The sequence below is a fragment of the Fukomys damarensis genome, unplaced genomic scaffold (genome assembly GCF_012274545.1).
Source record: "Fukomys damarensis isolate Sample0158 unplaced genomic scaffold, DMR_v1.0_HiC HiC_scaffold_1, whole genome shotgun sequence".
Taxonomy (NCBI): domain Eukaryota; kingdom Metazoa; phylum Chordata; class Mammalia; order Rodentia; family Bathyergidae; genus Fukomys; species Fukomys damarensis.
The window spans coordinates 751,336-776,175 of NW_022900913.1; the positions used below are offsets into that span (position 1 = coordinate 751,336).

Consider the following 24,840-nt stretch of genomic DNA (forward strand, 5'->3'; position numbering starts at 1 on the left):
ACCGGCCAGCAGGTGGGCATCCTGGAGAGGGTGAGGTCACCTCTCGGCCTGCCTGGCCCCGGGAGGTGTCCCCAGGGGAGCTGAGTGACAGCAGGTACGCAGAGAAGTAGGGCCCATGCAGGACAGCGCCCAGCAGACACGGGCCACGTGGCAAGGTCCTTTTCCAACACAGATTTCATTTATTGTTCACGAGGACCCACACACGGTACTGACTACGGGGACGGAGACAGAGGCTGATGACACCTGGCTTCTACATGGAGCCCTCAGGAACGGGACGGTGACCCAGCTCCCCGGCCATGACTGCAAGCAGTCCTACCACTGACAGGCCAGCTTCCCGGGCCTCATGGCAGGAACAGGCCACATGCTGAGGGAGGGTGGCAGGAGAGGGTCCCCGCCACCATCGGCCGTCACTGGTATTGCTAATTATTCTTGTAAACAAAACCCAGAGCATCGGCAAACATCTGCAGAAATGAACCGTGTGTTTTGACACAGATAAATAGGATTTAAAATGCCAGTCCCTAGCAGGTCAAGGGTCCCAATGTGTCACGTGTGCCTGAGACCCCCCAGGCCGCAGACAGGGGCCTCGGGTGGGGACGCACTCTGGCTGGTGTCCACAGTGGGCTGCGAGCCGGCCAGGACCCCACACAGGACAGCGGCAGCCTGACTGGGCCCTTGCAGTCTTTCCTCTCAGCTGCGGGGAGACAGCGTCCCCCGCACGTGCACCGGCCCCTCGTCCTCGTGGCCCAGGGCAGAGCCTGCATTTGTGACACAGAGTGGCACCCTCGGGCACCATTGGTTCCAGCCTGCTGTGGGAGAGGGTCTGGTGTGCCGGACTCTTCCCTCCGCCTCTGCCCACTCAGACATGGCAGGGGACCTGGCTTTCAAATCTGAGCAACACCAGTGAGCAGGCGTCTGGCGGGCACGGGGCCGGCACAGCGTATGTACAGTCGCGAGGCCTCCTCGGGACCAGGTTCACGACCCGGGGTGGACAGCCAGCATGGCGGGGACCAGTCAGCCTCACAGTGACACTGGACACAGGGAGCCCACCGGGTATTGGTCCGCGAAGTTGAGGTTCCAGGGTGGATGCAGCCCTCTTCTCCGAGCGCCTCTCCCTGGCGAGGTCTGCCCGGCTGGCCAGGTCGCTGCTTAACTACACCAGGAGCCAGTGGCGCAGCTGGAAAGAAATGGGTTACTCAGAAGTGACGGCAGTGACATGCGAGGTGCCTTACTGTGGGGTTCAGGCCCAACCCCCACTCACTCGGGGCTGCGGTCCCTGCTGCTGCAGTGTGCGACCCCAGCACCTGCCCGTGTGCCACCCAGGAGTGAGGAGACCCCAGGAACAGCTTCTTGGCTGCCAGCAGGTGTCACACCTGTCACTGGGGTCTGCCTGTCCAGCCTGTCAGCTGAGCGCTCGATAAACCTCAATGGCAAAATCATGTCCATGACATGGTGAGCAGCAGGCGTGTCCCGACTACACCAGAGGTGGCAGACACGCAGCTGGCTCTGCCATGCTCAGCCCCTGCGGCCCTCATGCATGCGCCACATCGAGGGCCAGGGTTTGATGGCCGGGACCCAGCCTCGCGGGGCAGAAGCAGAAGACGCTGGAGGGTGGGTGCTGGGCAGTGCCCAGACCCCATGGGGAGGCCATGTCCAGACGCACAGAGCAGAGGCTGGGCCACAACCCTGCGGTGTCGAGGGCACCAGGACACCCGTAAAACTGCAGGAGGACCTCGAGCAAGGGGCCTGCAGATGTGCAGCCACCATGGGAGACGGCGCAGATGAGGGCCCTGGGGAGCTGCACGCCTTGCTGGGTCCCGAAAGGCAGGGCAGAAGAAAGTGCAGAAACAGGCCAGAAGAGCCCAGAGTGCTTGGGAACAATAAATGTGGCAGCTCCGTGGACAGTGGGCACCAGAAGCACCCAACTGCACAGGAGAAGCTGAGCCCGGGAGGGCAAACCGGCACGATGCCTTCTCACCAGGCAAGCAGCACTGCAGCCCAGCACTCCGGAAGGCTGAGGCAGGACTGCCCAGCCTGGGCCCTCTGTGACTTAGTGAGCTCCTGTCTCTAAATAAAACATTTTTAAAAAGGGCTGGGAATGTGCTCAGTGCAAAGTTCCTGGCTTCCATCCCTAAAACTGCACAGAAAACAATGACACAATAATGCAACAAAACTAAAACGAAATACTGTACTTTTCAGAAATATAGAAACCACTTAGGGCCGGGGAGTTGGCTCAGTGGTTCCACCGCCTGCCTTGCAAGCACAAGGACCTGAGTTCAATCCCTGGTATCAGGAAAAAAAAAAAAAAAAAAAAAAAGAAAGAAAGAAAGAAAGAAACCAGTTAATCTGTCTTCTATGCATTGTCTATCAAGCATCTATCAACTGCCAGCCTACCTATCCCTCATTGGCCACCTGCTGTCTTCTATCTGTTGTCAATTTGTCTATCTCCTTTCCGTCCCCCACCATCTGTCTGCACAGCCAAGAAGTTGTGAACAAATGGCCACACATGGCCCTGAAGTGCAAACCCCACAACCCAATCCACATGAGGGAGGGACCCCAGGCAAACATGCCCCAAGCCCGAGAGGACGTGATGGCAAAAGGCCAGATCTCAGCGTCGCTGTGACAGTCTCAGAGCTGACTGCACTGTGAATGCCACTGAGGACAGAGCTGCTTCCTGAGAGAACAGCCAGAGAAAGTCACACACGTTGGGTGAAACGGCACCCCACGGAGGGAACCGGGTGTCAGGACGAAGACGCCAGGGAGCAGCAGGATGCAGAGGCAGATGGCCCTGCCCAGGCCACGAGCACAGGATGTGCTTTCCGCACATGGGCTTTGCAGAGGGGGTTACATGGCAGGGGTTCATCCAGAGCCCATGGATACCCTAGGACAGGAAAAGCCAGGCCAGGTCCTCGGAAGGGCGGCCTGTGCCACAGGGTGCGTGGTCACGCAACACAACACGGGGTCCTATTCATGCATGAAACAGTCAAGTGAGGGCTCCTGGGTCCAGCAGCAGTCAGTGGGAAAAAGGCTCAAAGCCTTGTGCCTGGCTGGGGACCAGCTTTACAGTGAGGAATCTATAACTGCAGGGCGACTGTCAGAGGGACACAGCACAGGACTCTAACCAAGCAGAGAGAAGTAAAGGAACAAGAAAAACAAAGAGAAGAAAGGAGGAAATAGGCTTAAAAACCACGGTAGACCGGATGAAAAGCAGGTGGCACTGAGCTCCAGGAGATGATGGCCTGGCTGTCAGATAGATGGTTCTAAGCATGGGTCAAGTTTGCAAGATACCCACAGCTGAGATCAAAGGCCAGAGGTCAAAGATTATAGGAGGTTTGGGGTGCATGCAGATGTTGCCTGGGGCTTTTCATCCCAGCAAAAGGACTCAGTGTAGAAGCAGCCATGGGTCCTGGCTGTGTCTCAGAGAACAGCGGGACCACCCAGATGGATCCTGGTAGAACTGCAGGGAGTCAGGACACAGAGGGCACCACAGGCAGCTCAGCTGCTCAGGGTCAGGCACGCGGAGCGTGGCAAAGCTGAAGCAGCTGTGGGCCACGTGGATGGCAGCCTGCTCACATGGGCAGAGGCAGCACCTCGCCCCGGCAGAGAATGCACCGTCACTGACAGACGCAGAGCCATCAGTGCTGGTCAGGTGCAAGGCCACCGAGAAGTCCAGCACATTTCCAAGGATGGGCACCTGTGCGTCTGAGCAGAGCAGTCACGGACAGTAACAAGAGAGGAGTCCCCTGGGAGGCTGAGGCGGGACAGTCCCAGGTCTGACCACCCAGGTGACCTAGCGAGACCCTGTCTCCAAACAAAAAATGAGAAAGCGCTGGAAGCATAGCTCAGTGTGAAGGGCCCAGGTGCCAGCTCTGGTACCACACTAAAAAGTCTCCAAGCGGACTTCTACGCAGGTCTTGAGCAGAAATCACACTGGGAATTAAAATGTATTTCAAATTAACTATAAAAAAGCTATCAAAGCCTGTGGAAGGCAAGAACTAGCACTGTGTGCTGAATTAAAAAGGGAATAGGCTGAAAATTAATGATCTGAGACACAGATTGAGAAGCTGGCAAGAGGAGGAGAAATCATCACACAGGCGGGCATGGAGCTGACCTTAGAGGGTCCTGCAGGGTGGCTCTAGGGGGACCCGAGCTGGGCTTTTGGGGGCAGAGCCCAGGCACCAGTGCCAGGGCAGCCTGGGGGATGAGGCGGCCAGGTGCGGGCCGCCAAGCTACCCTGCACCCGCCAACCTGCTGGCCCTGTGGCTCAGCTCTTTTGTGTTCCAGCCCTCCGCCACCTGCTGCCAGCCCTGGACCACCCCTTGTGCCAACAGTGTGTGCTCAGGGCAACCCCCGCCTCCACTGCCAGGGAGGAGGAGGACAGGCCAGGAACAGCAGGGTGGGCAGGAGGGCACAGGGCCATATGGCAGGGCCCAAGTTGACCCTGCACCCCGCCGCGTGGGGCCAGGCCCTGGGCACTGCATCCTGGGTCCAGTGTGGGCATGCTCCCTGCACTCAGAGACCAAGTTGGCTTGGTGGGTGTGGTCTCTCTGGGCTCTCAGGCCTGTGTGGGGACTGATCTGGATGCTGGGTTGTGGGAGGAAGGTGGGCTCGAGTTCCCTGCGGGCTCTTGGCGCCCCTCCGTGACCACGGCAGACATGCGTGGCATGCACAGGCATGTGAGCGAGGAGACAGTGTGCGGCTTTCCCCCAAGTCCTCCCCTCCCTGGCCACCAGCCCCTGCTGATCCTCTCGGTTGCTTGGTCTCCTGCAGGGTCCTGAAAATGTCACCCTGGCTCTGCTCACCCTGCTGACGTCTGCCCTGTGTCCCTGGAGGTGCGTGGGCCCTCAGCACCAAGGATCTGTAGCCCTCGCTGTGCCTGGAGCGTCTGTGACTGGCAAACAGTGCAGCCCCAGCCCGAGCCTTGAGGAGCAGCCGCGGGTGAGGGTGCCGCCCTCTGGTAATTCTGCGCCCTCCAGGCGGGACAGGGACTCACCGTGAACTGGCGCACCTCCCCTCGGTTCACGAGCTCACGGTCCTTCTCGGGTGTGATGGCCTGGGCCAGTTTCTAGGACAGAGAGGGGCACAGTGGAACCCAGTCACACGCAGAGCCCCAGGCTGGGCCTGAACTCAGGCAGGCAACCAGGGCCCAGGCCCGCCTTGCAGGACCAAGAGGTGGGCTCTGAGGATGCACCTGTTCCTGGGAGCCTCCCTGCCTTCACCCCTGGGCTGTGGCATTGGGATCGGGGAGTCATCATCCACAGAGCAGGCCCAGAAAGATGGAGCCCAGCCTCAGCAGCAGGACAGCCCGGCTCTGAGCCAGGCCTATGCCAGGGCCACTCGGTCCAGGAACCACTCAGCTGCAGACATGCGGACTGGTGTATGTGGACACGGTGATCATCCATGCACACACACAGACACACGGACACCACACACACACAGGCGAGAGGGCACACGGACATACAGGCAGGTGCGTACAGACACAGACAGCACACACACAAACTCATGGACATACAAACATACAAGCAGGTGCACATGGGCACATGGACGTGATAAACAGATATACATGGCACATGTAAACACACACAAAGACCCAGGCATGCACACACTCAGGCATGAACAGACACAGACCCACGATGGACAGATACCAGCCACACAAACGGACGCACAGGGATGCGTGGACAATTCCTGCTGCCCCGCCCAGGCCAGAGTCCCTCATTTTCCTCCTTAGCCACAGAGGAGCGGGCAAGAGCAGACGGCGCCAGGGAGGCCATCCTGACCCAGTGCCCTCGGTCAGTGAGAGGCCAGGCAGGGGCCAGGCACTCACCTCTCGGAAGGACCCCGGGAAGCTGCAGAACTTGTAGGCCGCGTAGATGGGCACCATGGCCATGGAGGAGGTGGCCACCACCCAGCCCAGTGCGTTGGCCCAGGTGGGAAAGACGTAGGTGCCATAGTGGGGTGGCCTGAAGGTCACAACGCTGACCACGACCACGAACTGAAACCGAGGACACAAATCAGCATGGTCCCGGGGCGAGGGGCAGCAGTGGGTCTCAGCCACACACACTGCGTGGACCACCAGCCCCCGTGGGTGACGGGGCGGACATGTCCTCCCAGGCACCGCTGCCCACTCCTCCCGTCCTTCGCTTGACACCACAGCCGGGCAGAGCCAGCTGCCGCTCAGGGCCCTGAGTGGGCACTGCTCAAGATCTGCCGCTTGTGTGGGACCCAGCAGCCTCTGTGTTCTGAGGAAGCAACAAACTCCAGAGCCGACCTCAGCACGGCTGTGACGGAAGCACAGGCTTCCACCACCCGGGCACTGGTGGCCTGCTAACCAACAGCACACATGCTCCATGCTTCTGCACACACGACCTCTACTCGTGCACCTGGACACACGCTGTGCGCTACATGTGTAGAGCACACCTACAGGGGCCCGGCACGCCTGCAAGGGCACTGCACACCCGCACGGGCACAGCGTGCCTGCAAGGGCACTTCATCCCAGAGCTCAGGGGTGGAGGACATGGCATCTTCACCCACAGGCCCTGCTGGTCCCAGCGTCCCCCTCCCTGCCCCAGGCAGCTCCAGCGACTGTACTCAGGGAGGAGCTTGAGGGACTCTGTCCAAACACCTATGGCCTACAGCATAAAGCAGGTACTGCCGGCCACACGAGGAGGACCCCAGGGAACCATGAGGCAGAGCTGGGGTTACTCCTGTCCTTGGGGTGCCAGTACTCATCAGCCTAACCCTGTCTCCACCCTCCCGCCAGGTGCTGGCTCCTGCCTTTCCCACACAGATGTCAGGTGCCCGGATCACATGTGAATTGCTCCTGGGGTCCCACGGGGAGAAGGAAGCCACTATCAGACCAGAGATTCTGTGCAGCACCTGCCTGCCCAGCAGGGACCAGGGGAACCTGGGGTGGGCATGGCTGGGAGGGCAGGGCAGGAGCCCGGCTGTGCAGGCCTTACCAGCAGGAAGCAGGGGCTGACCAGCTTCCAGCACAGTCGCCAGTACAGGCTGGGCCGCCGCCCGGTCATCTGCTTGATGTCATCGCTGAACTGCTGGACACCTGGGGAGGCGGGGCCACAGGGGTCAGGACCCTGACCGGGGCTCTGCTTGCTTGAGCTCCTGGTCCTGGCCCCACCCACAGACCAGAGGCCGGTCTCTCAGACTGTGTGGTGTCTGCCCTGGGGACTAGCCCTTGCCAATCAGCAGAGCGTCCCGAGATTCATCCACATCACAGTGCGTGGCAAGATCCCTGTCCACTTGGAAGGCTGAATGGAATTCCACGGCTTGTGCACCATCGCTGATGCCGAGAAGTGACTTTTGGAAGTGTGACAGATGGCGCTTTCCCTCCAAACACTCCCTGAGCCTCACTTCAGGAAGGCAGCTTTCCTTTCAGCACTGTTATCTAACACGGAGAACTGGTCAGAAGATCCGAACTCAGCTCCTTTCCTCCACTGGCCTGCGTGTGGTTCAGTGCTGCCGATCTTTGGGGAGCCCTGCATCCCCCCTGTGTGTCTGGGCACATAACAGGGCCCTGGATGGCTGGAGGGGTGCCTCCCTGGCCTCGGTGGTGGCAGAGTGTGACCTGGGCACACAGGGCCCCAGGAGTCCTCCTGGATGGAGGTGCTAGGAGGCCAGCGGGGGCACAGGGCCCTGCCAGCTGCCTTGGCGGAGGTGTGGGGAGGCTGAGGCGGGCCAGCATCGAGCCTCACATTACAGAACGGAGAACTGAGAGTGCGGTGTGTGAGGGTTGGCTGGTGCCAGCCTGGGTGTCCCATCACTTTGCCCGCCTTGGCACGGTGGCCACATCTAGGGCCAGCTCTGCCTGACCACCCTTGGTGTCACAGTTCTAATGCATGAGTACGAGCCGGCCTTGGGTCCTGTCGGAGCCCATAGTGTCCCCTTCGGGGCCACTGTCTTCAGGATCACCTGGGCCCAGAGGGGCTGCTGAGCAGGGCCCCTCCACCTGTTACAGGGCCCCGGTGCCACGGCAGCCCCACCGCGCCCCAGCACACAAGGCCGGACGGACAGCCCGGGCCAAGCCCACCACACTGTGGAGACAGCTCAGGCCCCTCCGGAGGGATGGCGGAGGCAGCTCCACGCCGGCCTCACCACAGAGTGACTCACCGTAGAACCAGGCCACTCCGATGGCCTCGATGAGCACCCCGAAGAGGATGGACGTGCCAGCGGCAAAGTGGTCCAGCAGCGTGAAGACGTAGATGCCGCCCTGGGAGAGGGGCCGGTGAGCGCGGGGCCGACTTCAGGGCCCCGGAAAGGGCTTTTCCCGGGGAGACAGGCCAGCAGGGGCCACACCGGCCCACGCTGCTGATCAGGGAGACACCACACTGCCCGCCTCTCCCCTTCCTGAGCCCGGGCCGCCCAGCGGTGGTGCCTACCACAGGCCCAGAACCGTCCTCAGCCGCCTTAGGCGGGGACGCCTGCCCCAAAGGTCCCAACGTCCCAGCGGGGAGTCCCCAGGGCCTCCCAAGACCTCCCCTGCACATGGCTCCTACTGCAGAGCTGCCCGCCCCTGGCCCCGGGCAAGCAGGCATTGGCACATACGTTAGTGACACAGAAGAGAGACAGCAGGAAGGTGCCCAGCACGATGCAGAGTGTGAAGAGCTCCCGGTGCCGGTGCAGCAGCTGGAACTCGTCGATGAGCCCAGTGATCACGGACTCCATGCCCCCCATCTGCAGGCAGACGCGGCTGGACTTACCGTGCGGGAAGGAGCAGAGACCTGCACTGCAGCCCGGGAGGCTCCCTGGTGACAGGACCCTCAGAAGTGCATGAGGTCGCTGGGCAGGGCCACACACAGACTCTGTGTCACTGAGGTGCGGCTCTGCCTGCTGTCTGGAGCAAGGCGTCCCTCCCACAAGCACAGCCCGCAGCCCGTAGCACCGCAGGCCTGACCCGTCAGGATGCCCCTGGGCATGGTAAGCGGGCCACCCTCGCAGTGCAGACCCTGGGACATGGAGGGCCTGGGCCACCCGGCAGGCTGTGACCCTGGGAGGGCTCAGGGTGGAGCCCTAGGGGGACCCCACACTCCAGGAAGTGTGCCCTGAGCCCCATCGGGTGGGAGAAGACATGAGGCAGCCCCAGCCCTGGCCAGTACTGGTGCCAGGGCTGGTGGGGGGCAGCTGTGGGGAAGGTCGGAAGCAGAGAGCAAGGGGTGGCAGGCGGGCACCACGGGCGGCACCCAGACACTGAGCCCGGCCTGCGCTGCAGTCCCACTCCTCCCCGGGGCCTGCGTGGCCAGGAGGGTGCCCCGCTGTGTCCCCACTGCAGCCGCTATCACTCTGAGCCCGGCCCTGGTTCAACTCCAGTCACCAGCACCCCGCCCCAGAGAGGGTGCCACCTGGCACAGCGGGCCGTGTCCCCACCCAGCCCCTGCGCCCGAGGCCCGGCACTCACGGCGCTGTCGAGCCCCAGGGTGAGCAGCATGATGAAGAACACCACGGCCCAGGCCGAGGACAGCGGGAGCGTGGCGATCGCCTCGGGGTAGATGATGAAGATCAGCCCGGGGCCTGCAAGTAGGACCCAAGTAGCAGGGGCTCGGGACAGCCAGGCCAGGCCAGTCGGAGCCCTTCGGCCATCGCCTCGGCCATCTCCTCCACCATCTCCACCATGGCCCCGGGCCCTGGAGATCACACCCCTCCGCCCTCCAGCGGCCTGCGCCCCCAGCCCAGCCACCTGGCTGTGACTCACTCACTACAAGCAGCACCAGGCAGGCCAAGCTCAAGATGGGGACGGAATGTGGGCAGAGTGGGCTTCTGGAGTGGCCCCAGGCGCCTGTTAATGCCATGGCTTCGTTCCAGGTGGCACTCCTTGGCATGTCTTGTGAGCATGCACACACATGCACACTCACTAGCAAGCGTGCACAGCACACACACACACACACACACACACACACACAAGTAAACATGAGTAAGCTCTCATGTGCACACACAAACAAGCATGTGCTGGACCACTCACACATGCGCAGATACACCCCAGGTGCGTGTGTGCACACGCTCACACACACATGTGCACGCTACCTGGCACCCGAGTGCATTCCTGACCCCCATCTCTGGGCACCAAGAAGCCTGGCTCCTCCCAGTCCCCGTGCCCAGGGCACCGGTGCTGTCCAGGTGGACGGAGTGGGTCCCTCCAAGTGGACCCCATCGGGACAGGTGTGAGTGTGCCCCTGTCCCTTCCGCCCTGGCAGCAGGGACGCCAGAAGCCACACAGAGGTGGATGCTGACCTGTTGAGCCCCAGAGGCTTAGGAGAGCACAGCACCCATGGTTGCCACAGACGTGTAGGCAGGGGACAAAGCAGAGTGGCGCTCTGTGACACCAAGCCCTGGTTACACAGCCCCCGGCCTGGCCCGAGTGAGACCCGGCCCACCTGGCGCCCGTCTGACAGGAGGCAACAGCCCCAAAGCACGAGATGTCCAGGCTGCAGCCCTCCTCCTGGACACCAGAAGGTGGGGACACTGGGAGGGGATTTGGTCTTGAATCATCCCCAACAATCACTGTCCCCAGGGAGCTACACGGTGAACATTTTCATGGCTCAGGGTCATGGACTCTGGTGCCGTGTCCCTGCCTTCGGCCTGCTGCCCAGTCACCTTGGTGAGTCCTCTTCTGCAGGGTGTGTCTGGCTCCAGGCTATGGGAACCAGCAGTTACCAGTCGTCCCCCCCCATACTGGAGAGTGAACCAGGGATGCACTACCACAGAGCCACACCCTATCCTCAGCCTTTTCAAGGAAATTTTATTCTGAGAGGTCTCACTAAGCGGCCCAGGCAGGACTCAAACTCACGGTCCTCCTTCCTCAGCCTCCCTCAGTGCTGGGGTTACAGGCACACCTCTGCATACTGCATCTTTTGAACAAATCAAAGACCACAGCTGGGGAAAGGGGATTTAGCTCAGTGGTTCCCCCACCTGGCTTGCAAGCACAAGGTTCCAAGTTTGATCCCCAGTACCAAAACAAAACAAAACAAACAAAAAAAACACCACAGCTGGGTCCACAACCCACAAGTTTTATGGGTCTTAGAGCCAGCCAGGCAGTGGGGTCGGACCCAGGTGCCCTGAGTTCCCAAGGTACCCAGCAGCCTGGCCAGGTTGAAGACACAGGCTCCCCTGAGACTCAGGCTTCAGTGCCGCAGCCATGAGCTGGGAGGTCGTTCCCAGCCGGGTCTGCAGCACCAGGGCCGCCAATGACATTTACTTTGCTGTTAGGAGAGCAGGAGGAGGACACGGCCCACTTCCAGGGGCTACTGGGGTTCTGGGCTAGGCTGCTTATCATAATAAGGGCAGAAGCAACCGTGAGCAAAGTTCACCCCTGGCTGCATGAGCATCCTGCTCTCTGCCCACCTTTACTGGATTTCAGCCTGGAGGTGAACCAAGGGGCACCCCAGCCTGCTCTCTCTTGCGGGCCCAGCCTGCATCCTCCCTGCGGAGCAGGACCCTCACACGCAGGTCTCCAGGAGCTGGGGGGAGGGGTCCAGGCTGACGCTTTGGTCCTCAGGGCTTGGGTGATGTGGCTCACAGCTCCCCGTGTCCCCTCCCCAGCCTAAGGCCCAGGAAGAGATCAGTCAGCAGCGATGCTGGCCAGCCAGGGCATTGCTCAGCTGTGGGAGCCCAGCCTCGAGGCAAACGGCTCCCTGCTGGCTGGACCCCAGTCTATGCCCTGGGGCCACGGCCTTGGGTGTGTGTGTGTGTGTGTGTGTGTGTGTGTGTGTCTCACCGTCCTTGGCCACGTCCCCAATGGGCACGCTGTGCTTCTGGGCCATGTACCCCAGGAAGGAGAAGACCACGAAGCCTGAGGAGAAGCTGGTCAGGGAGTTGATGGAGGTGGTGAGGATCGCGTCACTGCAAGACAAGGCCGGTGTCCTGGTGCTGCCGGGGTGACCCTGCCTCTTCCCAGCTGCTGGGCTGGGCTGAGGTCTGGAGGGGCTGCTTTCCTAGACACGCACAAGCTGGCCGCCATTCTGCAGCCCAACCTAGGGCCACCAGGGGCTCCGGGCTCTGGAGTGCAGTCAGGGCTGAGGGTGGGACAGACACCACTGCATATAACAGGGACCTGAAATGCAGACTCCCACAGTGTGCTCCCGGGCCACTCAGGGCTGAGAAACCCAAGGGCCAGAGGCCAGTGCAGGCACCCGTTGGCCCGTCTGCAGCGGGAAGGCCGTGCACACCGTTTGCAGTGGCAGACCCTTGGTGGACACAGGCTAGCCAGGCAGGGCGATCCGGGCCCCGCACCCATGGGCCCTGCTGGGGAGCCTGCAGCAGTTGCCTGCCTGTTTCGCTTGTGCTGTCTTATTTTTAGTGTGTTTTTATCTTCAGGATGTGAGAGTAAACATGAGCCCGTAAAGGTCAGAGAAAGCAGGTCTCAGATTTAATTCTGTTCTGTTTTTAGGAGGATTTGGGTCTGGCACAAGCCTGCAGCCCCAGGTGGTACTGGCTGGCTTGGTGGGTGGGGTGGAGCTGGCCCCTGAGCAGGGCAGCCCTGCTCCTGAGGTGGCCAGCGAAGGAGAGGGGCGGCTGCCACCACCCTGTCCCCCATAGACTCGGAAAGGCCTGTGGGAGGAGACACACCATGTTCAGTCGCTTCCTCAAGGCGGGGAGGATGGTAGTGGGCCCAGTTTTGCAAGCATTTTATCTCCAGAGGCAGTGATTACAGACCCTGGGGTGAGCTTACCGGTAGCAGTTGTTGGTGAACTTGTTGTAACTGGAGAAAGCGATCAGCACCCCAAAGCCCACCCCCAGGGAGAAGCACACCTGGGTGGCCGCATCGATCCACACCTGTGGTGGGGGAGGGGTGCCAGGTGGGAGGGCCTGAGGGCAGCGTGACCTCTCCTGCCCTTCACCCACCGCCCTGGCATCAAGAACAGCACAGAGCTGGCAGGGCCCAGGCTCTGGCAGATGGGTGTCAAGGAGGCAGCGTCCGGATCCCCTGGTCCCCAGGCCCGGGCCAGGCCCCTCCACGGCCCTCCTCACACACAGTACCCACTCCTCCCGTGCGCCATGGCCCTGGCCCGCTCAGCCTCCTTCCCATAGCCTCCCACGCCCGAAGCACAGCCAGCACACAGCAGCCCTTGGAGGCAGCCCTGGTCCACCTGAGGTACATGCAGTGCCCCATACAGAGGCCCACGGCTCAGGCATGCATATGCTGTACCAGTGTGGCAGTAAAATCTCAAGCACACCAGCGTGGTGGTGTGCGGCTGGCATCCCAGCTGCTGAGGAGGCTGAGGCAGGAGGATCGCAAGTCAGCTCATGCCGACTGTGTGAGGCTTTGGGGCTCACTTGAGCTGCACTCACCGACGCCTCACAGAGCCGGTAAAAGTCCACGCTCAGGTAGGCCCAGATGCCGTCGATGGCCCCCGGGAGGGTGAGCCCACGCAGGAGCAGGGCAGTGAGGACCACGTAGGGCATGGTGGCTGTGATCCACACAACCTGCAAGAGGACAATGTCACCGGTGGCTCCGCGTGGACCTGCCAGGGCCAGCCGGGCCTCGTGGACACTGGCAGAAGCCAATCCCCTTGTGGCAGGGCAGGCAGAAGCGCCCTCTGCTGGGCAGTGGGGTTGGTGGGCAGGCTGGAGTGCAAGGAGCAGGCTCCCCAGGGACTTCGAGGGGCACATGGGGCAGGAAATGGCCTGGATGTGGCCAGGAGGGCGGGGCTGTGGTGCAGGCGGGCATCCCAGAGGGTAGAGGCAGACTCAGGTGGGCAGAAGGAAAGGCAGCTGCGTCCTGGGGGCAGCACGGCTGCGGCAGAGAGGGCCTCTGGTACAGGCAGCCTTGGGCGCCTAGTGATGCCCGGATGTCCCCATCAGGAAAAGGGGAAGCGTGCTGCTCACCCCCGTGTGGGATGTGTAACTTCTGCCCAGGCGCTTCCCAGGCCCGGAAAGTGTCCACCCAGCCCCGCGCCTGTGCCTCACCTTGCCCGAGGTCTTCACGCCCTTCCACAGGCTGAAGTAGAGTAGCACGATGACCAGCACCAAGCAGGCTGTGAGCTGCCAGCGCGGTGGCCCCAGGTCATCAATGCCGCGGCTCAGGTGCAGGTGCAGCACGCCACGCCTGCAGGTGGGGGTCAGATGGCCAGGACCTGCCTGTATCACGGGGCCTGGGGCTGCGTCCAGACAGACGCCAGCCTGCCGCCCCAGCGCCAGGGTCTGCGCAGTGAGGCCAGGCCCGGGCCCTGCGCTCTCAGGATGGCGCCTGACTTGTTCTCAGCTCCTGCTGCTGTCGACCAGACTTGGGACGGTGCTGCCCCGTGGCCGGGAGCCACATGGGCTCCACGTACCAGGGAGCCCTCCCTAGGGCAGAGCGCAAGCCACGAGGGGCAGAGGGCCTGGGTGCTTCCTGTGTGGTGACTCACCAGGCTCTAGGGACATCTGCTTGGGAAAGTGGGGGCAGACAGCCCAGCTCCCCAGGCTGGACGTGGCCCAGCTGGCCTAATAGGACTGTGCCACGTGGAGAAATCTGGGTCTTTAGGCTCCAGCATAGTGGCCAGCGCAGAGTCCCAGGAAGATCGGTGGCTGAGAGAGTTCCTATAATCTCATGCTGGCCACTGAGCTGCACCAAGCCAGGATGCACACCTGGGGACCCGCAGCCCAGGCCTGGCCTGAGCCACCCCACGGTGGGAACCTGGTCACATCTCTGTGCTGGTCACCCCACGGCCAGGTGGTAAAGGCACCCAGAGCTGGCAGACCAAGATGGCACCCGAGCACCCTACCTTCCACCCCAGAAGCCTCACTTCTAAAGGAGGAGACCAAGCTCCAGAGCCATTAGCCTGAAACTCACCCAGCCACACATTAGTGAAAATTAGAAGGCCTGGCCAGACGTGAGGACATGTGACCCTGGCCCAGGAGGAAAACCAGTGGTTGCCATTCTTCCCACATACAAATCAACTCAAATGGGTGAAAGATCAAAAGGCCAGGCCTGAAGCCATGAAACTCTTGGAAGGACACACTCGGATTTGGCTGCAGATTCTTAACTGTGGCACAAGGAACAAACAGGTAAACCTGACTTCATCAAACTTAAAAATGTTTGTGCATCACAGGTCTCTACAACCAAGTAAAAGGCACAGCCCTGATTGTGACTTTCAATCACACTCTGGAAAGCGACTGACCCTGGACTGGAAGAAGAGCCTCCGATCTCAGCTGCTAGAGAACCACTCGCCCACAGTGGCGCTGTCATCACAGCAAACAGGAAACAACCTGAGAGCCGACATGCTGTGGCCACTGCGGAACAGTGCAGGGGCAGAGGAAGCACCGGCAGCTCCTGAGATGCAGCTGCCCCACTTCTGGGCACACATGCAGGGAGTGGAGAGCAGGGTCTAGAACTTATGCCTGTGCGGTGGGTCACAGCCGCACCACTCACAAAGCCAGAAGCACGTGCCTCCCACATCCACCACACTCACTGGAGTGTGGGTGTCACCCGCTGCCAGGCTCTGAGAGCCCCGAGGCCCTGAAGAGGCCACAGGATCCGCTGCAGGGGTCCCCAGAGATGATCACACAGGGCAGGAGGAGGGTGTGGGACCATGGGGCTCGGTTGGGGTTCAGGGGGCAGAGCTCCATCGTGGGAAGACAGGAACATCAGGGGAGGATGCAGTGAACGGCTGCAGAGCCACACACTTAGTGACTAAAAGGAGACTCGGTGCTATATAGAAAGCATGGCCCCTCCACAAAGGCCAAGCACCTCGCAGAGGAAGCGGGAAGACAATGCCTTCTCAGCAGGACCACAGAGGAGCCCTTCTGGCACCCAGAGCTTGGGCCCCATAAAGATGGGGACACCAGACAGGCAGCTTTCTTCCCTGTCTTCAATGTATTTCAAATGCAGTCGTTTAAGGAAAAATAATATGACCGCGCAGTGCAGTCTGCAACATACTGTGGAAATCACACCTATGACGGCAGGTTGCCTAAAGACACGACGAAGGCACTGGGCAGTGAGAGACGGAGGGGACAAAGGAGAAACCGGAAGCCAATGCAACATCAACTCTGAAGAAGGGAAAAGGGGGAAGAGGAGGAACAAAGGAGAGGGAGGTCAAGCAGAAACAGCAAGAGGGGAGATGCAAGCCCAGCCATGTGGTCATCACCACATGGACATCAACCAAAGGAGAGAATGACCTGTGACAGGAAGCAGGGCCCGATTCCACGCTGTCCACAGGGATCCCGCGTTAATGGCACACACAGGTTAAATGTGGAAGCGAGGGAGAGACACAGCACCCAGGTACCAGTGCTGCAGGCCAGGTGGCCACACTACCCTGGGACAGGCAGACTTCAGAAGGAGGAACCAACCACGGGGACTTCCAAAATGGCACAGCTCTCCTCCAGAGCATCAGACCCACAAACAAGAAAACCCAATGGGAGCAGACAGGCCATGACGGGAGCTGAGACTAGAATCCCCACTTCTCAGTAACTGAGACAATGAGCACAGAAAGTCACTAAGGGTGCCGGTGACCACAGCCCTAGAGACGAGACCCAGCCGACACTGTGCAGCGCTCCATCCGACAGCAGAAGCACAGTGCATGACAAAAAGAACAGGACTGCACTCTTTCCAAGGCTTCCTTCCCTGAGCTTCCTGCCTCAGCCTCCTGAATGCTGGCATGGCAGGTGGGCACCACCAGGCCTGGCAAAAAGCACATTCTTTTTAAGTAAGCATGGAGCATTCACCACTGTATACATAGAGTGGGCCACAAAATAAAAAAAAAACTTTTTGAGAAAGGGTCTCACTATGTAGTTCAGGCTATCAGACTTGGAACAGTCCTCCTGTCTCAGTCTCAGTGTTAGGATGACAGGCGTGTGTCACTTGCCCAGCAGGGAATCCTTTGAACTGAATGAAAACAAAAATAGCTATCAAACTTAGCCAGGTGCAGCCAATGCAGTCTCCTGGAGGCAAATTCCTAGCTTTCAGGCTATGACTTTCTAATTGACATTAGGAGTAGGTGAAGGCAGAGCAGGTAGAGTATGTGCAGGTGAGGACACGTGGTCCCGTTCTCCCTTCCTGATCCACGTCTCCCTCCATGGACCTGCACGACTCAGTGGGCCCGTGGTCTGTGTCCCGGCCCCAGCATTTTTTCCAACACACCAGCGGGAGTGGAAGCTGGGCAGGTGTGGGCTAGAATAAGGGAGGAAGGAGCAGGGGGTGAGGGAGAAGCACAGGACTGGGGTTTGCTCTCCTCAGATAAGAGGTACTGAGCCAGCAGGAGCCCTGCGGTCTATTGTGTGCCCTGCCTGGGGGCCAGGGCCTCGCTGTGGATCCTGTTTCTCTGTGGGAGGAATTCCTGTCCCTGTCTGGTGGCAGCAGGATGGCTGGCCGGGAACCAGGCTGGTGCAGCGAGCTTCCTTGGTCCCTCTCCATGCTGGTGCGAGCGGACATGGGCCGTCAAGTGCCCTCGCATGTTGTTGGCTGCGAGTGCCAGTCACAGCTGCACACTCATGTCTCTCATTACCGTGAGTCTTGCTGGAAACCAGGCTTCTCCCACATGCAGACCCAAGGAGCCCAGGGTGCAGCTGGCCCCGGTCATGGGGCGGGCACGCAGGAACTGACATTAGACCCAGAGAAAAGTTTCACAGGGGAGGGCTCAGCCTGGGAAGGGACAGCAGGGGACAGGACGCTGGGGAGCTCTAGGCCATGGTACAGCGCAGGTGGGAGGAGCAAGGAGGCCAGGTGACTGAGGAGGGGCAGTGGAGGAAATGAGACCACATTATTTGTAAGACAGAAGAGACCCCAGGGACACGCACAACCTTGCACACTGCGCTACCTCTCCTGAGAAAAAGGGTTGGGTCGCAGTGCTGCAAGGTGGCTTCCCAGAGGGGCAGGGAGCCTGCTGCCTGGGATGCACAGAAAGGGCCGCCACACAGCCCAAGAGCCAGCCGGTGTCCCCTCCCCACAGAACCAGGGTCCCCATGTCCCTCCCTTCACAGTGGGACAGATGGAGCATTGAGGGCTGCCCTGCATCCACCCCACCCAGAGCTCGCCCTGCGGGCTCTGCTGACCACACAACCAGCGGGCATCAGAGTCCTCTCGGGAACACAGAGGGAACAGAAGGCAACAGGGCAGCTGTGCCCGTGGTGTCACCCCAGGGCCCTCGCTCCACCTCCAGCCCCCACTCACTCAAAGTACTCGGCGGCAGGCGTGGTCCCGAAGGTGCTGTTGAGGCCGGGGCCGTCGCTGGCATTGCCCGCGGGGGCATCGGTGCAGTAGGGGCTGTTCCAGGTGTTGTTGCAGTGGGTCCAGGGCAGCTCCGCCGCGAAGGAGGAGAAGAAGTAGTGCAGCGCCCAGGCAATGATGACGTTGTAGAAGAAGCCCACATACAGCGAGATGAGGATGACCGTGAAGCCCACGCCTGACGGGGACGGCACAGAGCCACTGTCAGCCACTGGCCACCCCGCGTGGTGGACATCTTCGCCCAGCAGCTGCACATTGGCATCCCACGTGCCTGGCAGCTCCCCGAAACACACGGCCCTTGGGGGGCTGTGCCCAACTCCACCCTGGGACCACAGAGAAGAGGCTGTGCACTTTCCAAAGCATCTCCCACCGGAGACACTGGGGCGTCACCGGAGGGCGGTAAGAGGGCTCCCGAGACCACCTCTGTACCTCACACAGGGTCATCTGGGGCCTCCTAAGGCCATCCAGGGCCAGCGGGACTACAAGAGGATAGTAAGGGACATCCACTGCCACCACAACCACCCAGGCTCCCCCAGGGCCACTCCAGCAATCCAACCCAGGGACATCTGGAGTAGTGCGTCCACATAAAACCACCAGCGTTCTCCACAGTCAGCCAGGGCCAATGGGGACACCCATGCAAGCAGAGCCATCAGAGGGGACCTAGTTCTCCCGGAGCCACCAACAGTACTAAGAGACAACGGGGGCTCCATAGCCATCCACAGCCTCAGGCCACCCAGGAGAAGCAGAGTTATACGAGGCCGTTCACAGCCACCTGAAGCCACTCGGGCCAGGCAAGACCAGGTAGGATCTGTGTCACCTGTGACCACCCAGGCCACCCATGGCCACCTAGGGATACCCAGGGCCGTGTGTGGCCATAAAGGACCACCCAGGGCACCTATGACCACCAAGGGCTCCCAGGGCCACACAAAGCCTCTCAGCGTGCTGGAATCTGGGGGGCGGGGATTTAGCTCAGTGGTTCTGTCACCTGCCTTGCTAGCACAAGGACCCGAGTTTGATCCCTGGTACCACACACACACCCAAATCCAATACAGAGTGCTGGAATCTGGGATCAGTTGCTCGGCGGGGCTCCCGGTGACCTGAAGCAGGGCACATGTGAGCGTCTCCAGGGTGGTCCCCCCGACTCGCGGATAGGTGGGCCTGGTAGTTAACGGGCTCCTCCCACTGGTCCAGGAGCCCTCACACACTGCTGGACAAACGGTCGTGCGGTTGCCACTGTGGTTCCCTTGACTCAGCCCCATACAGAATCCTGTTCGTTTGTTCGTTTCAGCTCTGCAAATCCTGTGGTCTGGGCTCTGCCCTGCATTTCCTTCAGGGAAATTCGGCAGGCAGCTGGTCCTGTCTGCTGGGCTGGAGCAGGGGGAGGGCAGGAGCACATCTTTAAGGCAATGTTAAAAGGGCCTAGGTTGTTGTTTATGGTCATGACCCTTAGGAGAAGCTGTTTTCATGCTCAAGGCAACTCGTGAAAGCTGTCTTCCTGTCTTAAAAGCAAAATTAAAAGCAAAAATGCACTAAAATTTGTGAACAGAGGATCAGAACTATACGGTCCCCCTTGGAAAATGTGCTTAGATGTAGTGATGACAAAACCAAAACTGTTTACTTCCAAAGGGCTCCTCCAGTGAGAAATTAGTCGACATTGGTTAATTCTATTCTGCAATTATGTTCACTGAGCTCCTTAGGAGAAAGGCTGGGTTGTGATTTACAGAGAACTCACACATAAGGCCAGGTCGGGGAGCCATGTTGTCAGGAAGTCACGTTGTCAGGAAGCTTTGCTGTTAGGAAGCCATGTTGCTAAGAAGCCATGTTGTTAGGAAGCTGTGCTGTCAGGAAGCCTTGCTGCTGGGAAGCCATGTTGTTCCAAAGTGCACCATGGAGATTTCCCCGGAGGCCAGCCAACTGTGGATCCTCAGTCCGAAAACTGTTCCAGGTTAAAACTTTGTATACCAAGTGCTCAACTTGGAAGTGGGGGAGCTCAAAGAAGCCATTGGTCAAAAGCTAGAGTGGATCCAAGCCCGGGGTTAACTTTGCTGCGCGGTCCTTCAGGGGCCACCACTGTGTGGAGGGTCCCCCCTCTGGCTTCATGGCACAGACAGGGGCACCAAGCTTCACAAGAGAGTCCACCTGGTTGATGTGGCTCCCAGAGCAAATGACGCGCCGGTCCGGCAGTGCAGCACAGTGCAGTAGTCTCGAGGCGTCCCAGGGCCCCCAGTGCCTATGTGATAAAACCGGAGTCCCAGGAAGGAGGTACAAGTGTTGGTCTACATCTGGCCACTCTGAGAACACTCCACCAAGAAGGCAAAGACTTAGAAAGCCACGAGGTGCCATGAATTGTGGCACCTCACAAGCCCACCCTACAAGGCCAGGCTGCTCCTCAGTCTCACGCAAGACTCCGTGAGTGGGGCCAAGTGCCGAGGGGCTGTCAGACATTCCTGTGATTGCCGTTCAGCGCTTCCCCATCTGCTGTAAATCAAACCACTTGTTCGCTGCTCAGGGCCAGGATGCCATCTCTCCAGTCTCTGCCACATCCAGGGGTCCGTCACGGAGAGCACAACATGGTTTCCTGTCTCAGGGAGCTCAGGGTGGATGTGAACTTCAGGCAGCACATGCACTGTCACTTTTCTTAAACATCTTTCTGAGTATTTAGGTTAGCCTTGTGTGTAATTTGCTTTTTCTTTAGGCCTCCTTCAATCCTTTTTTATTAGAATGAAGAGTTTCATAAGCCACACTAAAGTATTATTTACTACAGAATGTTATGAATTTTTATGCTCAATAAGCAGTGTGTGGGGTTTCCACCGCAACAGCTGCAAAATGGAGTTTGTTACTAGCAAATGAACAGATGACCTAAAGGGAGCTTCCTGCTCACCTGGGGGCCGGGGCTTTGCAGAGAGCACCTGGGTTGCTCCCACCACCCAGATTCAGCACCCACACACACCCATGAAGCTGGCCACGGGGAGACTGCAGCGGAACAGGTGCTCTGGTGGCAGCCCCAGGCTGTGAGAGCCATCCTGCGGGGCTGTGGGAGGAGGGGCAGGAGGGAGGCTCTCCAGGGCCCTGGGGTCCTTGGTGCCATGTGCATGTGTGTGCATGCATACTCATACCAGAGGCCGTCATACCAGAGGCCGGCATGGAGAGGGAGAGGGAGGGAAAAGCTTCAAACCTCACAGGGCCTGGGTTTCTCCCACTGACTCAAGAGCCGCAGTGGTCATGTCCTGGGACCAGCAAGGTCCCCAGGACCGTGGGTGATGAGGCGGGGGTCATGCGCTATTCCCATGGTAACACAGCACTCTGCACAGTTTGTCTGCAGAAGGCTCGGGAAGCTGTGTGGGCTGGCGGGGTAGGTGGATCCCTGACCGCGCTGCCCACCCAGCTTGTCCTGGGCTCACATGGAGTGGCGGGGGGGCACATGTCCTGGTCTTTGTTTCCCCCCAGTGGGTGCCACTGCCTTGCCTGTGGGAGACATTCATCCAAGTGCATCCTTAGTTAAGTCTGTCAGCATTGTGTGGCACTCTGCAGTCCCTGGGAATCACCTGGCGGTTTAAATCTTGGCGGCTAAGGGCTGGGGATTTAGCTCAGTGGTTCCGGAGCCTGACTCACAAGCGCAAGGACCTGAGTTCAATCCCCAGTACCAAAACAAAATAAATCTTGGCGGCTTATAAATTGCAAGATAAAGATCCACAGAGCCAACATGGGTAGGAAGCGTGCTGCCTGCAATGTGACATCCAGAGGGACAGCGTCATTCACCTGCCAGCTCTGCCTGGAGTGCTGGGGTCCCCTCCTGCCTGCCACTCCGCGTCCCTCACCACTGCCTGGCAGAGAAGCACTTCAGGCTGACAGGGCATTGGCTCCCAGGGTGTGGCCCAGGTATTGTCAGGACTGCCATGGGGTGAGACTGGGAAATCCCAAAAGCAATCCCTGGTCTCACCTATCGGGCTCTCCTGTCCCGGACACCTTTTCCACGGGAGGCTCGGCTCTCAGAGGCCACCTAACAGGAACTACTCAGAAGCGCCATCCGCTCCCGGGCCACCCCAGCTGTTGGGGCCAGGCCTGGGGCATAGGCTGAATCCTCTGCATCTGGATCTGTAGCTCTGGGTCCATAGACCTTGGTCGAGTCCACGGCATGCAGTCAGTGGACATCACAGCATGTGGCGCGCCTGCAGTGTCTAGAATCCTATGGTCCTTGGGTTCAGGTGGCCGGCACCTCCTCTAGGGGGGTCTACAGCGGGGACAGAGATGCATTTGCACAGCTCTCTCTCTTTTTTTTTTTTAATTCGTTACTTTTTCAGGTGTTTCTTTTAAACTCGGACTCCTGCTCTTGGATCTCACCGGACCCCCAATGCCCATCAGCCCTGAAGATGTGAGCAGAGGCTCTGTGCTCCAGGGAAGATCTCTCAGCTGGGGAAAGTGCTGCAGTCGGAGGGGTCAGCACAGGCTGTCAGGACCCAGGGAGCCTGCCTGCCTGTCACCCGGTGTCTGCACTGCTCAGGGACCCTGTCCTCTGGAGGACAACCTTTCCTCTAGGAGCGGAATCTCAGCCGCTGGTAGACATCCTAGTTCAAGAGCGGTGCTCACTGGTCTTGGGCTCTGAGCCCCTGACCCTGACATTGCAGCCTGGGGCACTGGCCCCCTGTTCCTTTCCTCACATACCAGCTGCTTGGGAGCTTTTGAGGAAACCAGCCTGATCTTTCAGGGGCCCTTTCCTAGGCTCCACCTGTGGGAGGGGAGGCTTCCCTGCGTCTCTCCAAGGAAGCCCAAAGCTCCTGGAATCAAGTTTGGCTGGGAGCTGAAAGGTGCGGATCAAATCTCCCTCTGATCCCCCCAGGGTTACTCAAGACCCCAATGCCCATAGACAGCACAGCATGCACCCCAGGGCCCCCACAGGCTTGAAGAATAACCAGGCTCGGTGAGTAGCTGGGCAGATGGTGGAGATAGATGATAAACCAACGGATGAAGACAGAAAAATATGACGGACCTATAGAGAGATGACGAAGGACTTATAGTGACCAGGATGGATGGAGATGGTGATGAAGCTGGACAGGTAGGAGAGTGGCCCCACCAGTGAGGGCACCTTCACATCTGGGTCAGGACCATCCCCAAAGCAGACTCAGCCTAACACCGTGGTGCAGGCACCTCCTGCCTTAGCAAGCATGGCCGTGTGTATGCCCTGAGCCCATCTGCCCACACCCCACACGTGCCTTACCCTTCAGGATGGGGCAGATCTTCCAGACGCCAGCAGCCCCTTCCCTGTTGAACTGCCCAAGGGCCAGCTCCATGTAGAAGAGGGGCATCCCAGCGATCACCATGAAGAGCAGGTAGGGCACCAGGAAGGCTCCTGCAGGCAGACGGCACCTTGACTGTCAGGGCCACGGTGGGTGGGGGTCACCTCTGGGCTGGGCTCTGCTGTCCCTGTGGGCACCCTTTTCTCCAGGGGGAAGCCCAGCTGGTGAGCCCACCCTCTCCAGACCTGTGCCACGGGTACCTGTACCCCACATGCTGTCGTGACCCTGCTGGTCAGCCCTCCTCTGGGTCATAATCAGAAGCTGGCAGAGGGTAGGCCACCCACTTCTTGTCTGTGCTACCCCTCAGGCACCCGGCTGTCACCAGCCTCTGTGTCCAGCCTTTCTCAACCCTCCACAGGATCCTGCACTCAGCCGGCAGCCCCTGCAGTCCTAGGTGGAGTTCTGCTGACTGGGGCTGCCAGGTGCTGGCAGGGCCTGTGCCCAGTCCTCCCATCCCCTCCTGTTTCCCCTGCCCCGGCCGAGGAGAGTGGCTGGCTTCAGCTCTGCTGCATTCTGGGGTCTCCCAGCGCCTTCCGAGCTCACAGGCCTGGGCAAGCGAGGGTGTCCCCAGGTGAGGTCCTGAAAGTGCTGGGCCTGGGGAGCCTGCCGGCGACCAGGAAGGGCAGGAAGGAAGGAGCAGCCGGAGGAGTGCCAAGCAGGCCTGGCTCCACTCCAGCTGAGGTGGGGCAGGTGGTGGGACTGGCACATCGGGGGCCCTCCCCTCCCGAGTTCAAGGTCTCCGCACGTCCTGCACACAGTTTGCATCTGGGAATTTTCCTTCCCGGATGAATGCCGTCAGAAGTGTAAGGCATAGCCAAGCTGCCTCGGCGCTTCCCCTGGGTCCTCTCCTGGCCAGCCTGACCCTCAGGGATGGAGTGGGCACCGTGTGTATGCAGGAGGGGCTCAGTCCTCACTGCACGTTCGCCAGGGACAGCGCCGGAGCAGGCAGCACTCACCCCCGCCGTTTTTGTAGCACAGGTAGGGGAACCGCCAGACGTTGGCCAGATCCACCGCGAATCCAATGACAGACAGCAGGAAATCAATCTTCTTGCCCCAGGTCTCGCGCTCCTGGGCCTCAGCGGGGCCGGGGGCCGGGTTGATGAGGGTGGAGTTGGTGAGCTGCACCCCGTTCTGCTCCTTGACCAGGACAAGCTCCACCTCTCGAGGCCCCATGGCGTTGGGCTCCTTGGCCGGGGCCACCGCGGAGGACATTAGCCCAACAGGGCCCTTGTGCTCACTCATGGCTGCCGGAATCGGGGAGCTCTGCGCCTCCCGGGGTCTTCAGCCAACATGAAAGACACACCGGCAAGCGCAGGGCTGACGCCGGGGCGCTCTCCCCGCATCCAGCGTGCGGTCAGCACTGAGCGGAGCTGGGGGAGCCCAAGCACACGCGCCCACTGC

At 60.1% G+C, this 24,840-nt stretch overlaps 1 protein-coding gene across 1 annotated transcript; it reads right to left on the reverse strand.

Annotated features, from left to right (window-relative positions):
- Positions 1–207: 207 nt before the first annotated feature.
- Positions 208–24,718, reverse strand: Slc6a3 (solute carrier family 6 member 3). Its single transcript, XM_010643558.2, has 14 exons — positions 24,396–24,718; positions 23,361–23,492; positions 18,092–18,323; positions 13,912–14,050; positions 13,294–13,428; positions 12,674–12,777; positions 11,720–11,844; positions 9,407–9,519; positions 8,557–8,685; positions 8,122–8,221; positions 6,957–7,057; positions 5,822–5,989; positions 4,991–5,062; positions 208–1,174 (listed from the first exon to the last, which is right to left on the reverse strand). Exons 1-14 carry the CDS (start codon positions 24,679–24,681, stop codon positions 1,151–1,153), a joined length of 1,860 nt encoding a protein of 619 aa, XP_010641860.1. The 5' UTR covers positions 24,682–24,718; the 3' UTR covers positions 208–1,150.
- Positions 24,719–24,840: the final 122 nt, after the last annotated feature.

Excerpts from the sequence above, each read along its gene's own strand:
- Slc6a3 (XM_010643558.2), bottom strand. The coding sequence starts at position 24,681 with ATGAGTGAGCACAAGGGCCCTGTTGGGCTAATGTCCTCCGCGGTGGCC. Across the intron at positions 18,324-23,360 it reads GATCTGCCCCATCCTGAAGG|GCGTGGGCTTCACGGTCATC; the intron begins GTAAGGCACGTG and ends CGTCCCCGTCAG. Across the intron at positions 14,051-18,091 it reads CCTGCCGCCGAGTACTTTGA|GCGTGGCGTGCTGCACCTGC; the intron begins GTGAGTGGGGGC and ends CCCCACCTGCAG.